At 32.7% G+C, this 18123-nt stretch overlaps 3 protein-coding genes across 14 annotated transcripts; all 3 read right to left on the bottom strand.

The window, feature by feature from the left end:
* Window positions 1-2872: 2872 nt before the first annotated feature.
* Window positions 2873-3532, bottom strand: LOC150028903 (oxidoreductase-like protein, amino-terminal protein). The gene has a single exon (XM_090299764.1). It carries the CDS (start codon window positions 3415-3417, stop codon window positions 3052-3054), a length of 366 nt encoding a protein of 121 aa, XP_090155890.1. The 5' UTR covers window positions 3418-3532; the 3' UTR covers window positions 2873-3051.
* Window positions 3533-4675: 1143 nt separating this feature from the next.
* Window positions 4676-11687, bottom strand: LOC137808424 (folate transporter 1, chloroplastic). 10 transcript variants are annotated; one of them, XR_016519305.1, is made up of 14 exons: window positions 11461-11636; window positions 11265-11381; window positions 11107-11183; window positions 10073-10149; window positions 9535-9628; window positions 8746-8839; window positions 8048-8121; window positions 6927-7029; window positions 6731-6785; window positions 5886-5996; window positions 5267-5338; window positions 5127-5147; window positions 4954-5021; window positions 4676-4823 (listed from the first exon to the last, which is right to left on the bottom strand). XR_016519305.1 is itself a non-coding variant. In XM_068609526.2 (12 exons), the coding sequence occupies exons 1-12, from the start codon at window positions 11462-11464 to the stop codon at window positions 4691-4693; spliced, it is 942 nt and encodes a 313-aa protein (XP_068465627.1). In that variant the 5' UTR covers window positions 11465-11687; the 3' UTR covers window positions 4676-4690. The 10 variants fall into 10 exon arrangements, 5 of the variants coding, with proteins under 5 accessions (XP_068465627.1, XP_090155887.1, XP_068465626.1 ...); XM_068609526.2 differs by lacking the exons at window positions 6731-6785; window positions 6927-7029 and having other exon boundaries at window positions 11461-11687; XM_090299761.1 differs by lacking the exons at window positions 6731-6785; window positions 6927-7029 and having other exon boundaries at window positions 8746-8843; window positions 9060-9628; window positions 11461-11630.
* Window positions 11688-14207: 2520 nt separating this feature from the next.
* LOC137808422 (Ribosomal protein L12 family protein) lies at window positions 14208-17558 on the bottom strand. 3 transcript variants are annotated; one of them, XM_068609524.2, is made up of 2 exons: window positions 16764-17558; window positions 14208-14349 (listed from the first exon to the last, which is right to left on the bottom strand). In XM_068609524.2, the coding sequence occupies exon 1, from the start codon at window positions 17359-17361 to the stop codon at window positions 16768-16770; it is 594 nt and encodes a 197-aa protein (XP_068465625.1). In that variant the 5' UTR covers window positions 17362-17558; the 3' UTR covers window positions 14208-14349; window positions 16764-16767. The 3 variants fall into 3 exon arrangements, with proteins under 3 accessions (XP_068465625.1, XP_068465623.1, XP_068465624.1); XM_068609522.2 differs by lacking the exon at window positions 14208-14349 and adding an exon at window positions 14899-15037; XM_068609523.2 differs by lacking the exon at window positions 14208-14349 and adding an exon at window positions 15166-15483.
* Window positions 17559-18123: the final 565 nt, after the last annotated feature.

The following is an 18123-nucleotide window of genomic DNA, read 5'->3' as shown; positions in this document are numbered from 1 at the left end:
CATTATAGTAAAAACAATGAAATATATTAAAAAAATTACACTCCAAAACAAGTAATATGAAAAATATAAAAAAAAATTTAAATTGTAGAATGTATAATACAAACTATACAACTTCTAAATTGGTCAATTCAAAAGTGTCAAAATATATTCCAAAATGTCAAATTTCGAAGTCATAAATCCAAACCATGTAATATGAAATTGGCTTTATTGATGATTCAGTTTAGAATATGTCAATTTACTTTTCTAAATTAATCAATCCAAAAGTTATGAATGACCTTCCATAATTATCTTACTTACAAATCAACTTATCGAGCATTTCAAATAACACAATAAAGAAAGATTCAAATAAGTGATTGTTTGGATTTGTGCAATTCGAAACTGGTCTCGTTTTAATTATTGATTGTAATACACTTACCTCTTGCTCACATTGTCACTTTTCAAAGTGTATTATTAATGTTTGAAGGAGGTGCAATAGTTGTTATTAATGATTAATGTTTACACTTTGTCGACCACCACCTTGTTACCTCTGACATTAACTTTACATCCATATAATTTATTTGGTTTTGTATTTAATTTTATTTACCATGGTTATTTATTTTTATATTTTAAGTGTCTAATGTCATTTCAATGAATTTATGATATTTTTAGGAGGATCGTCGACATCCTACAACACATGACCGATTATGAACATGTGTCAAAAAGATACTCTAACATGGAAAAAAAACTCAAAGTTAATTGCAATTAGCTCATGATACCACACATGAGGAAATAGTTTACACAAGAAAAATAAATTTTGTACTCAAAAAAGTTATTCTTGTATTAAACGCTTTAAAAAAAATCAAAGATATATTACAAATTTTACATTCCAAAATACAAAAATATTATGATCGTGACAAACATCTTATATGCTTATTTTATGTAGATATTGTTACTATTAAAAAAAATTGTGTTAAATTTTTTTTTTTGTATTAAGCACCTTACAAAAAAAAATTAAGAAAAATAAAAAAGTTAAAAAAAGATGTATTCCATATTCTGTAATATAAATTTTAAAAAGGTAAAATTAAAATTTTAATTTATAAGAGCTGCAACTTCAAACTATAGCGGGTGCAAAATGCAATGGCCTCATTGTGACTTTGTGAATTAGACATGAGATGCTGCTCTTGATGCAGCTTTTACCACTATTTGGCCGGATGGCTACTGCATTTTTTTTCCCTACAAATGCAATAGAGAAATAAGAAATTTCTGAAACTTATAACCAGTATAAAATTACGTTTGTTAAAAATTATACTCTTCCAAAAATAATTATCAGTGATTAAAAAAATCCATTTATTTTTTAATATTAAACTCAATAAATTTAATGAAAAAAATACATTTTAAATCACTTTAAAAATATAAAACATTAAATTAAGTATTCAAAACAAAATTGAACGTGTCAAATAATTGCGAACATTTCCCCTAAAGTTAATGTGCAACAGTATGTATGTTTAGTGAATATTTTTTTAACTATTTATTTTTTGTAGGTAATTGTTAAATTCAGTCAGCAATTTATTTTCCATGCCTCAAGTTTGATGCCCATAGGATTATGCATTATGGGTTTATTTAAGCCCTGAATAGCAAATTACATTTACGACTCTGCTATTTCCTGCAATCTGCTTTTAATGGCTCAATGGTCACTTGATATTATAGAGCACTCTAATTTCTTATCCATAGATTTTAAAGAGGCGTTTAGACATTATACAACAATCCAATGGCTACAAATTATTTTCTTATGCATGGATTCAAGGAAGTGCTCAGTAGACAGATTCTTTGAAGTTTGCCAAAAATCTTAGACTAGAAATGTTAACCTTTAAAATTATGCCTCGCTCTAGAAAACAGATTTCATATTCCCAAACACCTTATAAGATATATTAGGCTGCAATTTAAAGCAAAACTAACAGGAACTAACAGGTTTCTAATGGATTCTCAAAATCAAAACTAGTAATCGAGTGCAAACACAACCTAGAATTTGTCCTTTTTATTCGGTTCCACATTTATGGCCTATTTGTTGAGTGATTTTGAAGAAAAAGATCCAAATGATAAAGAAGAATGAAATTGTTTTGATTGTTTGCGAAAGGAGAGGAGAGAAAACAGCAAAGTGTAAGAGACTATGAATCTCATTCTTGCTGCTTAGCTTCCCTCCTTGCAAAACAAATATTTTTCAGAGACGGGTCTACCTAAGCAATTCTGAAAAGGACGGGATTAAACAGAAATGAGGAGGAGTTGGTAGGGATGTATCAAAACCCCATAAAAGGAGATAAACAGTAATAACAGCCAAGAGAATCTAAAATCAGGAGACAGCATTGGGTGGCCATGATAGTGCAGTGGACAACCAATTAGATCAGCAAGTAACATGCATATGATTCAAAATTATTCCACTATCATAAACCAATTCTACAACACTGGTTAATAAACGATGATGAAAATTCAAGGCAAAAAGAGGCTCTGATAAGGGAGAAATAACAATAAAAAAGCAGTGAGGTTTGCTCACCAAACTTTTCAAATACAACAAAGGATAACAGCTGAGAGTGAAAAATTAAGCTGCTACACTTGATCAAAGCAGAAAAACTCAACCCCATGTTTTGTTTGTCAAAAACACTAAAATACTAACCAGAAATTGAGATTGCCAAAGACCATTTAGCAAAATTTACATCAAAATATACACAGAATAACCCTATGCCCCATCATCAGGAGATACATATCGATTCCACAGACACCCCACTTCAAGTTGTCACAGATATTTCCATATATAATTCATTGCTAATTGATAATTTCATACAAGTTCGATCATTTAACACAACTTATATTCAATGTAAAATCCATGTTGAGGATAGCATTTTTGAGGAGTGCAATTTAATCCTGATATTTCAAAAAGAAATTTTTTCTTATTATACAATTCGACATACAAAGATAAACACTTGGTTCTTTTTCTTAGAACAGTAAAAAAATCGAGCTTCCACGAAATTGGTTGAGGATACAATGAATGAATAAGACTAACCCAGGCGATGCTGAAGACTACGAAGAAGGTTTGGGGCTTGGATCGTTCTGTTTGTAGAGGTTATCATATTGTTCGAGTTCCTCATAATAAATATCCCAAACGCATCGGACGCAGCCGCTGCCGCAACAATCGCCGGGCTCCGGCTTCTCCGGTGGCGGCGGAATCTCCTTCGGCGGATTGGAATTGTTGTCATCGGCTAGGGCGTTGGGTTTGGGTTGGATTGGGTGCGGCGCGGGTGTATTAGCGGTATTAGCGGCTTGTGAGGGTTCGGCCATGCGATGGAGTTGGAGAAAGAAGGATGGGGTGCGTGGAAGGGGAAATTTGGTGAGGGTGGTGTTGAAAGGAAGGAGCTTTTGGGTGAAATCGCAATGTGCTGTTCTCATTGTCTACGGCGCCGCCACCGTCTCATGCTCACTATGGGATTGGGATTTGGGGTTGAAAGAAGACCAATAGGACCAAGATTGGAGGCTGTTGGAGGCTGTCGTTTTAAGCAGCCTTTGCGCGTTTCGCTCTTTTATTTGTCTGTTCTTCTCTGACTTTTTTTTTTCTTTTCTTTATACAATAATAGGGATTATAAAAATAGAAAAAAACTAACACGTGTTAAATGGATTAATTATTTACATTTAAATTTAATATATAAAACATACATAGAATTTATCCTGTAATATTTATTATTATAATTTATTCTTTACACATCATGCATAATCTCATTTTGGTCTTTTATTTTTTGTTATACTTTTAATCTTTTGGCCATCACTCGTACTCTTATCGTATTCTTATTGTGGTCTTTTCTACAATACAAGTTTGTTTTATCGATTTAGTTTTTATATCATTATATAGATTTAGGTTAATTTCCTACGAGTTCTTAATTTAGTATTTATCTATATGATATATTTTTAACCTCATCTTTATAGGCATAGTGGTTTTTAAAATGTTATTAAATTAAGAATTCGTATAGAAATAGAGAAATTAACGGCTATAAAAGACTAAATTAGCATCACATGCATGGCTAAAAGCTAAGTTAATTTAATTTAATGTTGAGAATCGGTGACATACATGGAGACTAAATTATTATTTTAAATCATAAAATTGCATACATCTTGACAAATTTTCTGAGGCTACAAATTTAATGTATTATTTCAAAATTTAAAATTATGGGTTCTTTTAGAATACAAAAGGTCTCCAAGGAACAATGGAGACAAAGGTCGCATGAAAGAATATAGTTGTTTGATATAAGTTATTAGTTTAAATTAAAACAAAAGATCTAAGTTAGGATCAAACTAAAAATGAATTACTTATTAAAATTGATAGATGAAGAGTTACTCATTAAAAAACTTTATATATATATATAATGTTTTTCTCACTCAATCAATTCAAGATTTTAACTTCATAAATCTTAATCTTATAAATATATTCCATAATCTTTCTAAATTAACTTAAGCTATACTTAAATCTTATTATTATTATTATTATTTACTATATTATTGATTTTAAGCAATTATTAAAGAATTAAAAAGTAAAAACTATAAAAACATATCTATTTATTAATTCTTTTTTATGTATATAATTTTTGGTTCTGTTTTTATCTATCATTTTTTTTATAATCGTGTTAAAGATCAAGGAGAGGAAAAAACCATGAAGGAAAATGAAATACTCTCAGTCATTCCTTCTAGTCGGTTTAAGCAATTTTAGAACATTTTCATACACAATGAATGTTATTGAAGAAGCAGGAGCATTCTTCAACAGGTTTGCGGTAATTCCTTTGTAATAACCTCGAACACCTTCAAATCTGCAAGAACAGAACAAAATATATAATGGCAAGAAAAATAGTTCAATATCAAAATGATCAAGTTTCTCTTCGCCATAATTGTCAATAGAGAGATATAAACTAAATCTGGGTGAGTTTTAATGCGTAGTACCGTGCAGTTTCTTTCACAACATGCCAAGTGTCCTTATATCTTGGAACCCCATCACCACTAGGTCGTTGCTGCAGAGACAGGAATTTCAGAACAGCTCAGAGAAAGATGCAGTGATGCACAGTTAATAGAATGGAAATATGCAATGTATCTTCGTCGTAAAGACGTTCCAGTACCTGTAATCGGGCTCGCATAACCTGAAAGAAAGGGGGTGAAATGCCTCGTAAGAAAGCAACTTCATCAATTACTGATATATCAATTTCAAGGACTATATAAGATATAATCCTCCTTCAAAAGAGGGGACAGACAGTAGTACCTGAAATGGATAGGTTAGCAGTATCGCAGCAAGTTTTGATGTTGCTCCAAGAACAGCATAATCAACAGAATTCTGGGAAAAATAATACAATATGAAAACATTACAACTGTAAGCGTTGGATAAGAAGAATGTTTAATTTTTTATAACTCAAAATCAATTGCAACCATTTGTAAACATCAGATAAAAAAGTAAGTTAAGAGTACCAGACTCGAACATATCTTATAAAGCTATAAACTTGAAACAAATAAAATGTAGGATATGCATAAAGCTACATTTCTCTCATTTAAATGTCCCTGAATACTACATAATCATTTGAAAATGGTGAATAAAAGCTAACTGAGGTAACTAATATGAGCTAAAATATAGTGAGACCAAAAAAGTACACAATCAAGTCAAAACTATAGGCATCCCCAACTCACGTGCAGGAACCATCTGAGTCGTGATTCAGGACATGCATCATTTTGCTCTACCAAACTAAAGTCATGATTGTAAAAGAACGACTTAGAGAGCAATGCAAGTGATCAAAAAGGTCAATCATAAAAAAAATCATTTGAAAAATGTAAATAGTCCAATGCATGTGAACTCCAGAGTTAAATGGATCCAAGGTCCTCTAACTCACCAGCAATTTATCTGGGTTTTGATTATGAACTGTACTTCTCTTACTCCTAAAATCAACAGTCATTTTACGCAGTTCCTCATATGCTGTGAACTGAATAGCACCATGAGAAACCTGTTGAGACATAATGAAAAACGCAGAAGTATGATTTTGAGACTTTTGTCAATACTTAATATAGTTGAAATAGGCATCGGAATTTTAAAATTGGCCTTCCACACCCTAGAGAAAAAGTAGCAACCTAATAATGGCTTTAGAGAATATAACTAAAAAGCTTCGGCAAAAAGTTATCATAAGCTAAAGATTTAATATAATTAGTTTTCAGAATGTACGGAACCTAGTTATTACTACTAATATCCTGGTAAGGAAAGAGTTAACAAATTTAAGTAAATATGTAATCCAACCAACGAATTAGATTTTATGACAAGCATATTCCTCCTTTACTATTAAGCTTAACACTATTCCAACCAAATTTTCTGCAAGGTACTTTTTATTACCATGTAATCACTGGTAGTGAACTGAATTTTTTTAAAGAAGAATTTATCTATTACAATTTAGGGATTTTATGAAAAAAATTAAAAAATAATTTAGAGTAATGGTCAACATATGGTTAAAACAAGAATTTCCTTCAGGGAGTTAAAAGCCATTTAGTTAAATGTTTCTAAGTTGTACATATTTTGGATAACGATTCCCAAAATATTTTCTCAAACAAATTTCATGATGATATTGTATTCTGAAAAGGAAGGTTTTGGTGTACACTTAATTCCACCAAATTCAGGAGAATTTTAAAATAAAGTTTGAGAATAAAATGTATACACAACCTGAAATTTGGGGTAGTTGCAACTTCTCACCTTAAACTTTTAAACTGTCAGTAACATCACAACAGATCCCTTCGCCCTACTGCCACTAAGTAACAGAAGGAATGTTTGTCATGTGATGATCATCTACCGTGATCACTAAAATACATTGGCACTGGCACTATATTTAAACATAATAAGCATATATTAAATGTCATTGGGCAAAAATATTGGAAGTGAGTTTAGTAACCTTTTATTTTAATTGTACTTTTGCTCCCCTAATGAATATTATCAATATTGCTTTGTCAAATCCTCAACCCAGCAATCTCTTCATAGCTTCAATGTTCAACAACCTTTAGAAAAATAGCTCGCACTCTCAAGAATACCAAATCAAAAGTTTCCATGAAACTACAGGTAAAAGAAGTATTCTAATTTCACTCATGATTTTTACTTGAATAATTCCCACCAGACTGCAATTTTTAATCGTGTCCTCACATAGAGTATGTGTGAATGCTGGAGATGATACGGAAAATCATTTGCTGAGATAAGTCAATGATCATGTAGCAATCATACAATAACCACATCCTTAATAACTTAACAGCAATTTAATGGAAGGATCTCTTGTGTTTTTAATATTGTATAATAGTAGGAGGCACAGACACCTCTTTAGAATATAGTGTTAGCATTTGACAGTTTCCAGATAAATACTTGTTGGACATGTGTCAGACACTCGTCAATTGTGTTGCAATTAAAAAATAGTTTGATTCAAACACTTATTGGACATAGTTTGAGTACAAGTAAAGTGTGTATGGTGATACCTCTTCGTGACAAAACACATCTATAAGAAAAAAGTAAAAAGAAATCATAAAATCAACTTAGTTTATAAATATTAAAGGCTCAAACATTTTTTTCAGGTTCCTTTTCACAGACTTAACTAGTTGTTCTAATTATTGACAGATCTGATTTTAGTATTTTATTGTATGGGCTGTTATTAATGAAAATGTAAAGCTGGAAAATTTGATTTTACAATGTAAATTATACATATATATATATACATATATATATATATATATACACATACATACATAGATGTGAAAGCATTGTCCCCATGTCCTATACTTCGGTCATTATGCCCGACTAATCAAGTCGGTATTTAACAATAATGTTAAATGGAGATTCAGGGTTCATAGTGGCTACTTGCAAAGGTGTGGTGTTCATCATAAATTGCAAAAGATAGACCTTAATCTTTATTTAAGCACAATACCACACATAATATTTAATTTACAACTAAAATTTTTAAGTGCCAAGATTGACATTAAAAAACCAAGAGCCAGCAACATACCAGAAATAGACCAAGAGCCAGCAACATACCAGAAATAGACCAGGAACAATCCCTTTGTAAAGTGCACTAAATCCTTCTTCCCTCAGTATGGTCTTAAATGCATCTGATATTGCATTTTTTAAAATAAAATTTCACAATTAGTTAGCAAATCATATATCGACGAATATAACTGCAATAGACAAAACATGCTAACATATATAGTGATCATGAGACTATCACATTGCAAATAGTAACTTACAGTTACTAAAAGGAAGGATCAATAATGAAGTCAGTTACTCTTGGGTTACAAATTCATTTTACATGAAATCTAAATCTCATCTTCTTTCTCTCTCTCTCAACTCAACCTTAATAAATATCATCCAAGACAAGACAATGCAATAAAACAAATACAATGAAAGTGCATGCTTAATACTAGTTACTATTGAATCATTGAATACACATAGTAGAGATATAGAATCGATCATGATTCCAAGACCACTTTTGGGTGAGAGAGATAGATGCTCTGTCAAATACTACTACTCAAATTCAACTTTTAGATATTAATTTCAAGAACAATTAGGAGTAAGGTGACTAAAATTAAGAATAGTCTTGTGTAAAAGATAATAATTAAGCTATGCAATTATAGCTAACATCTAGAGTCAAAGCACAAAGAATATGAATGCTGTAAAAACTAAAATCCCAAGGTAAGAAGTTAAAAAATAAAGTTAATTTAAGATGGAGAGCTGACCATAAATCCCAGAGTATGGACGTGTCTGATGAAGTGGAGTTTGAAGCTGCAATCTTGTTTTTACAAGCCAGACAGGATTTGTGCACAAGGAAACCTGGCTAAAGGCAATGGAAACCAAAATAACTTAAGATTCAGTTGTGATCCCATCCCACACAAATATGTGCCACAATGTGTTTGGCAGGCTTTTGAATCCTAATCATACAACTATGAAAGCTAAGCAAAGATCACAATGGATAGAAATTTGAAAACTTGAGTGTATTAGTTACATGTTCAAACAGTACTTTTCATTAGAAAATTCATCAAATACAGTTTACCTAAAGTACTTCATTGTGGTTTTGATTCCTCCAAAGTGAATGTAAATTGAGGGGCTCACTTTATAGAGTCTTAGAAAGTGTGGGCTTGAAACCTAACTCATCTTCACAAAACCAAAAGTAAGGCTTGCACTTACTTATACATATTATAATTTGGTCATATCTCCCATCGACGTGAGATCTTCAACATGGAGAAAAGTAACATATCCATCAACGAGAAAGAAAGGGAATAGATTTAAATGATTTCATATTTTATTATATTTACATGTATTATCTCACAATCTAAATTGTTGATTTTCAAACCAATGGCCTTATCATCTCCTTTTTCCCTCTAAAGTGAATCACTCACTTTGGATATGTCAAATTTCTTCAATGTATCACATTTCATCTCTTGGCAAAATTTAGTGTTGTACAACATACACACCTAGAGTTATACATGCGGCTTTCTATTCATAACATTGGGATTTTTCTCACTTACCAAACCTCCTGCTTCAGCAGCTGAGGCAAGATGAAGACCTGGGCTCAACTTCCCCTCCCTGTTCCTTGCATATCTTTGTTTGGCTTGGTCATAGCTGCAATATAAAAAAAAGGTTTGGTACACTGACTTCGATCTTCTAGGAAAGCAAGCAGATGGACCAGTAAACACTAACGATAATAATTAATCACTCAATTCTGGCAGGTAAAAAAATTAAGACGGGGAGGATAATCCTTTGGCAGGATGAAGAACAGTGAATTTGAAGTTGTTTGGTGTTAAATGAAACTAGTATTAACTGTAACTAAGAGATATTGTCATACTAATTTGGTGAGTGAGTACTAGAGAGATTTTCAAACTTGTTGAAAAAAGTTAAAGTTTAAGTCGAGAGAATGCATATTTGCACAAACACTAGGACTCAAACATCCAAGAATCCGCCATCCTATATAATATCATTCTCTCCTTGATGTCAGATATAAAAATGATAGGATAAAACATAAAATTTGACTTCAATCAAATTATCACTGATGGAACTAGTACTTACAAAAAGAAATATAAACCCCATGAAATGGTAGACCCAAGAACCCCAGGAAGAAAGCCTGCATATAAGCCTCTTAATCCCTGCAAGATACAGAATGGAAAATAAGTAACAGATTCATAGTATTACATACACAAAGTACTTAAAGCAAAAAGTGTCTCCCTTAAAGCAATTTTGCCATTACCTAACCAATGAATAATATGTGGAAGGAAGGACATTGAGCCTTACTATTGGTCTTAACCACAAGTGCAACTGTGATAATATTTGTGAAAGTAAGACCATGGACAAGGTGAAAGATGAAGTCTAATGACAAAAGCAACCATTCATCAACCAAAAACACTGACTCATGATTCCCCCGTCCCCACAATCACCCTTGCCTGTTGGGCCAAAAATGGGCAACAAGAAACCTTGGCACGTACTCCCTCTGTTGCACTTAATATGACATTTAAAGTTTTGATACAAGTATTAAGAATGCAATTTGGCATAGTGCTGACTTTATCACATTTCCAGATGAAAACACTTGCAACACAGTCTTTTCTTAATTAAAATGATTAGAAATTTCAAAATCTTAAGGATCTCGCATCTTATCTAATGATAATTTTGCAATTTCTAATAAAATTCAATCCATAAAAGAGAAAGTGTTCAAAGGAGTGAGTTAAAAGTACTCGTCTTGTCAGATTTATTAGTGCTGAACATCAGCTGTACTACCTAGGAAGGGAGTAAATGTAATTCAATACATTCTAACAACTCTATACCTAGAAGGTTCAGCAACCATTCTATCAAGATAATTTGCTCTCTTAAGGAATAAGGACATACGAAAATCATAATAAGTAGCATACTTCACGAATCACGATATGCTAGCAAAAGCCATGAGCTCAAACAAATGACTTAAGGCAACCTTCCTATGTATATAGTGATCAAAATACATGACCATTGAACAGAAAAAACTGAATCTCCGATTGACAATTAAAGAAGAACGTTGATAATTGAACCCCTTAGTTGTCAAAACATAGACGTAGGTGGATTGAGAAATGACAAACCTCGGATCGAGCAATGGTGAAAATGGCGTGAGCAGTGTTCTTGTAACCGGGAAGATTCGAGACTCGACCATCGTTAACTGCAGAATCAAACAAAGCTTCTTAGAATGGAAGGTGCGAAAGATCAGAAATCTTCAGTTATACGAGAAGAGAGAGAGAACCTTGGAACCTAGTTCGAACAACATCAAGGGGATGCATAACGGCGACGGTGGCGAATCCAGCAGCAGCGCCGGCGGTGGCGTTCTCCCACTGCCATTGGTGGCGCTTGGACGATTCCGCTGACATAAATACGATATAATATGGGAAGTTAATTGGATCTATCACATCACATTAATGAATAATATTGTGTGTACTTACCCATTTCTACAGCCCTCAAAGAACACTCTCTTAACAGAGTAAAACGATAGTTCACAATAATAGTAACAACAATAATCTAATCGAAGACAAAATGCACATCGTTTCGTTCTTCTGAAGATCGCTGCCAACTACTAGGCGTCAGATTTCACTGTTATCTCCGTCTTCAAAATAAAAAATCATCTTCCTTCCTGCTTGTATTTAATCGGTATTTTTTTTTTGTGATCTCCACGTTTATCTCTTTTTTTTAAAAAATATTAATTAAATAATTTTTTATGAAAATAAAAATCAAATCAGACCAATTGTAATTGTATACATATTTTCTTCTAATAAATATTAATAAAAAAGTATAGTTATATAAATATTAAATAAGACTATCAAATAATAATTATATAAAAATAAAGGTTAATAATTATAAACAATATATATTAAATATACATATAAAAAAACTATAAATAAATTATGAAATTAAGAAATAAAAAATTAATATAATTCTTTTGTGTTATATGAAAAATTAAAAATATTTAAGTAATTTAAAACAATAATAAATACAGAACAGAAATGTTTATTATATATATATATATATATATATATATAATATACATTTCTCATATCCAATCTAAAAAATTAGGTATTAGTCATATTTATACTAACATTCATATTTAATTAATGGAAAGATTTTTCATCAAAATTAGAATAAGTTCGGACAACACCATTTAAAACGGCTTATTTTTTTAAAAAAAAACACCTAAATATCCTCAATAATAATAATACATTCCACACAAAAAAATATAAAACAACTTCATCATATTGAAAAATATCCTCCATAATTAGTTTTCTTATTTTCCAGTTATTTCTTAAGATTAATTATCATATTTTTCTTATATTATCAATAATGAGAAAGAGGAATAGTGCATCTATATTTTTAAGAAAATAAAACTAATAATAATTACATAAAAAGTAGAGATGATTCATAGTATTTTATGTTATTGAATAGGTAAGTGATTTGTAGGGTCTGTATTTATTTTTGACATTTAAATAGTTTATTTTTATAATTCTAAAATATAATTAATGATAAAATGAAATATGAAATGTATATTGTTATAAATGTATACATTAAAGAATCTCTCCTTGTATTGTTATAAATTATTTGTATTCCTATGTTTAATTAACATAAAAAGTGAAATACTTTTCTTAAATTAGTGTATTTCTAAACTACTTTGTAATTTTCTCATATTAACTTCTACAAAAGATTGTTTTTAACTTATTTATAAACTAAATTTTTGTTTTCGGAAAAGATTATTTAATTTTCATTCATATTATGTTTTCCTATAAATGATTATGAAAAGAAGTTATCCAAACAAGCTCCATAAAAATAATATAAATAAATATTAGTATTTAAGTTTTATATATAACAATATATTATAATAATCTTAATTAATATCCTTTGAAGTTTCATCTATAGTTAGAACTTCATAATTTCAATATTCTTAAATATAATTGATATCTTACAATCAATCATGCTAGATCCTTAGTCGATTAAATTATGTTTTTCTCTCCATAATATGATGATACCATGTAACTCAAATAACAAAAGAAGAACTAAAAATATCTATGGCTGTGGAAATCGATGGACATAGTGTTTGGCAATCCAAGCAAGACAAGAAATGAAATGAAAATAAAATCTGTGTTTAAAAAAAAGTAGATTGCCTGCATTAACATGTTCAATCATTTGAGTCAATCATTGGATGAAAAATCAAATGATTCACATCTCAAATTCTTATTTTATATTAGATTTATCAAGATAAAATACAAAGCAAAAGCTCAATTCCTGTATGTATAGTGTATATTTATCCATACCCATTTGCAAAAGCTCAGATTCTAAACAGAATATGTAGCTCGCCACCAAAAACTAGAAGCAAAAACTGTTAACACATTCTTAATAGGTAACCAATCGTGATCACCTTAAATAAACTTAGAAATATATAATTACAGTCTAATACACGTTTAGACTTACCTTTACAAAAATAATTGTCTGTCTTTTAAAAGCTTTCTCTAGAATTTTTGTTTTCAAACACAACAATTTTTGTATGATACTTTTCAAAACAAGTTTCTTCAAAACATTACCCTCAGAACATTCAACTTTTTTACTGTGTGATACTTTTAAAATCATACTCAGAATTCTGATATGTCATTTTTCAGTCAAGTTCTAACTAAACTATTCTCTCGTTTGAGAGGGTTAAAATTCAACTCGTGAAAAAAGAAAGCTTTTTTATCCGTAAAATTATGTTCATTCCCAGAAATAATTTAGATATTCCAACAATTATGGGGAACCTGATCCCCAAAAAATATAATTATCAAGAAACGTGATTTCAGTAATGAAAATGATTTCGCATTCCAAATACCCCTAAGATAAATTAGACTTTCACTTAAAGCAAAATTAGGAATTGACAGTTACCAATGCATTAATAAAAATGTAGGCTTGGCCATACAACAGAATTTGCCTATCCTCAAACGTTGGTTCCATATTTAGGTCCAATTCTCTCAAATGGTTGAAAATCGAAAGGTATTCAAACAAAAGTTACTTTGTTCGATAGTCACTGTTAGGTTTCCATACACTAGTCGAAACACAAAATAAAGACCAAATGTAGACAATTATTTCAGTAAACCAAGATCTGCACACGACATTGACCCCATAAGTGTATTGAAAGCTTCTTTCTTAGCAAGAAATTAAAAATTCAAGATAGCAATACGTCAGAAGAAACAATTATTATTAATACGGCAAATAAAGTTCATCTCTCATAAGTTAGCTTGAACTGGAAGTCCAAATCTCAGCACCACTCTTGGAACTGGAAGTCCAATGTCTAGAGACGGCGTCTTTCAAGATAACCGCTGCGTATAAGAGACACTATCAAACTCATTCTCACTGTTTAGCTTTCCTCCTTGATAAACTATTCTGCTTTCAGACTGATTTACCCATGCAACTATGCAAGGATAGGTTTTAACATAAAATGAAGTGCAGTTCGCACATAGGAAAACTCGTTATATCGGGGAGAAAATTTCCTTCAAGAGTCAATCAAAACTTGTGACCCACAGCATATGCACATTGCATAAGAGCAACAGGTGGAAGAGATGTATCAAAACCTCATAAAAGGAGATAAAGAATAAAGTCAATACCACAAACTGTAGTACCGTACACACCCAATAGATAGCAATCGGGACATAACAATTCCAGTTGTCCTACACATGATTGGGCGGTTATGGTAGTTCAGTTGACAACCAATTGGATCTAGAACTTAAGCATCAAGTAGCATGTATATGTTGGTTCAAAAATGATCCCTTTGTCATAAACCAATTCTACAACATTGGTTAAGAAATGATAAAAAAAGGCAATGAGGTGGGAGCATAGTGTGCTTAGCAAAGTTTTCAAATACAAGAAGGCATAGCAGTTTCGCATTGTAACAAGGCATTAATTGAATTCCATCACCTGCCGATAACTTGGGTGTGAGGAATAAGCTGCGACACTTGATCAAAGCAAAAAATACTCTACCCCATGTTTTGTACGTCACCTTGTCTTTTCCTAGGCAAGTCCAAATATTAAATACTAATTAGAAATTGAGATTGCCAAAAATCTCTTATGGTAGCGTTTAAACCAAATTATACACGGTATATGTATAACACTATTTCCCATTTTCAGGACATACATGCTGATTCAACTTACATCTTACTTTTTATTGTCACAGTTTTCCATATATAATTCATTGCGCTAGGCAACATTAGTTGTCTATTAATAATTTCATAGAAGTTCAACCTGCCAACACTTATTCTTATCTTTAAAATAAAATCCACACCATTTGCAAGAATCCTTTTAACATTACAGTGTATGAGAAAACAGACAATTAACATTTGCTCATCACGTACAGTAATTTGTCTCAAGGAGGGATAATTAATCACATTGAACCTAAGAGCTTGAAACTTTGGTTGTTGTTAGGATCACTGCTGGCAAAATTACTTTTTCTTTGATCCCTACAAATGACCATGTAGATAACTCACTACATCAAATCTCAACCATTAAAAAAAACTACTTAAGTTACTTTCAAGTTATTTACATCCATTCAGGATGCTTGCTTCGGGATATGTAATTACATTCCCAAGAATGCTTTTCTTGGATTAACTAAAACACATGTTTGGTTAGAATTTAACATTCATGGAAGTATTTCTTTCATAATTTAAATTATAGTAAAAGAAGTGGGAGTGTGGAAATGAGAGTTACCAGATGTTATGGATAGTTATATGATAACAACATCCCCATCCGTACTCATGACATGGGAAATAAAGTCAAATAAGAGAATGACACTTCAATGGGAATTGAATCAACAAGCCCAGAAAAATATCTTTAAAGCTTGTGACGAACACAGGAATGTCATATTCCCAAGTTCACATTTCTAGGAATTATGTTACATAACATGGAACAAACACACCTCAGCACTATGTTATCATGCTCTAATTGTTCAATTAAACATAGATATTCCATTTGAGCTAACGAGCGTAGGTGACAAGTAGGTGACAAATAGCTAGGCAGATAACTCAGTTTATGTAAACAAGTTCTCTAGATAAGCATCGTACTCAGGTATTATGCCTGATTGGTTTTGCGATAGTTTCAAATGTCATCAACCCAAATTCCCAAATCCAGGTAAAAGCTACTTCATGTAGCTTCTTATTTTCAACATCCGTCATCAGCTTGGAAAGAACAACCATAAGATCCACTTAGCCTTCGATAATTTTACAAGCCGAAAACTTTCTAATTCTTTATTGAATAATGGAATCTCTAGTAACCCACTAGCCCCAAAACAAAATGTCATGAAACACAACTAATAAATTGGTGGACAAAAAGATTTTAAACTGCATTAGCGGACACGCGAGACCCAGCTTGCTGAGGCCAAAAAACCGTAGTGCTCAAAAAGCATAAGAGTTCCATAAAAATCAACTCATTGTGCTGATTGAAATAAAAAAAATGTAAGAGTGATACATGCTCTATTTAGAGCTTATTGAACTAGTAGCTAATGACAAAAATACTAACTAATCTCTACTGTGAGAACTAAATAACAACCTATGTCGGGGAAAATGACCAAAATCACTGCAAATGCGGCTGATGGGGTCTCAATTATGGTGGCAATATAGTTGTCAAAACTTCCAAACTATGAACACCACGCGAGCAACATGTCAAACATGAAAGTACACTCTCCAGCGACCCTAAACAAAACACAGGATCCTACAAGACAAAGCTAATCAGCAACATTCCGTACCTCATTATTCCATGGAAACCTTTGCGCCAACCGCCTTCATCTTGGCAATGATACTCTCAGCCTCTTCCTTCGTGACCCCTTTCTTCAACACCGCAGGCACCTTCTCCACCAAATCCTTCGCTTCCTTCAACCCCAAACTCGTGAAGGTCCTCACCTCCTTAATCACCTTGATCTTCCCCGCCGCATCGAAACCCTCAAGCTTCAAATCAAACGCCGTCTTCTCCGCCACCTTCACCTCTTCCCCCTCTCCGCCGCCGCCAGCCTTCGGCGCACCCCTCGGCACGCCCCGCACCCCCATTCCCGGCACCATCAGCATCATGATCGGGAGCTCGTTGACACCGCGCTTTTCGCGCATCACGTCCACCAGGTCCATCACTTCCAGTAATGTCAGTCCCATCACCTCGTCCACGATCGCTGCTACATTCTCCGAAGCGTGCGACTGCGACGCGCCGCAGTAACCGCGCGCGTGGGAGGGTCGTGGTTGGGGTTGCGCGGTGCGTAAGATCGAGATCCGTGCGGAAGCGAAGGGAGGGCTTTGACGTGGAGTGAGGGTTTGAAGGAGATGGGATAAGTGTTTGAAGCGGGAATAGAAGCTCATTGTTAATGGTTGTAGAAAAAGTTAGTGGTGAGTTTTGTTCCTCAACATCGCATTGAATTGGATATGGGAATGGAAGAAGGTGTTGGAGCGTAATGGTGTCAGTGAGTGTGATGAGATGAGAGTGGTGACAGGGTCTCTGTCTTCCGCCTAAACCCTACACCAAAACGACGCTTATCTCATTTACGAATTTGCCCCCTCCGTTCACACTGAAATGGAAAGTGATAGAATAAGCACCCTCGAATTTGGGCCGGGCCGGTTTGGTTTCCGGCAGTTTCTTCCTGCACTCCTACATTTTTTTTCTGCACCCCACAATTTTGTAAATTCCGAAACTGACCCCCACAATTTCAGGATCTGGGAGTGTGTTACGGATTCATCAATCCGGAAGTGAATCATGTTGCATTCCGGATGAGGGGGTGTTCTAGAAACAAAGTTTGCATAAATTATTGATTTCCGGATTGCTGAATTCGGAAGCCTAATTTCTATTACGGATTGATGGATCCATAATGATTTTTTTCAATTATGGATTTCTGAATCCGGAATGCATATTTTGAATTATGGATAGGCGGATCCGGAATGATTTTTTCAATTATTGATGTTTTGCATTTTTTATTTTGTATTAACACTATCATTCATTTACTACCGGAAGCATCAATCTGGGAGATTACCAGATGCACCAATCCGAAAATTTACCGGAAGCGTCAATCCGAAAATTTACCGGATTTCATAATCCGGAATACAAAAAAAAATAAATGTATAGTTTAT

This window comes from Phaseolus vulgaris, chromosome 3, assembly GCF_051622355.1.
Source record: "Phaseolus vulgaris cultivar YP4 chromosome 3, ASM5162235v1, whole genome shotgun sequence".
NCBI lineage: Eukaryota > Viridiplantae > Streptophyta > Magnoliopsida > Fabales > Fabaceae > Phaseolus > Phaseolus vulgaris.
This window is presented reverse-complemented; position numbering and strand designations above follow the sequence as displayed.

Coding starts and splice junctions, on each gene's coding strand:
- LOC150028903 (XM_090299764.1), bottom strand. CDS start 3,417: ATGAGAACAGCACATTGCGATTTCACCCAAAAGCTCCTTCCTTTCAAC.
- LOC137808424 (XM_068609525.1), bottom strand. CDS start 11,388: ATGTCAGCGGAATCGTCCAAGCGCCACCAATGGCAGTGGGAGAACGCC. Junction 5,997..8,047: donor TTGTTCCTGGTCTATTTCTG/GTATGTTGCTGG, acceptor ATGTCTCAACAG/GTTTCTCATGGTGCTATTCA. Junction 4,824..4,953: donor GTTGTGAAAGAAACTGCACG/GTACTACGCATT, acceptor CTGTTCTTGCAG/ATTTGAAGGTGTTCGAGGTT.
- LOC137808422 (XM_068609524.2), bottom strand. CDS start 17,361: ATGAGCTTCTATTCCCGCTTCAAACACTTATCCCATCTCCTTCAAACC.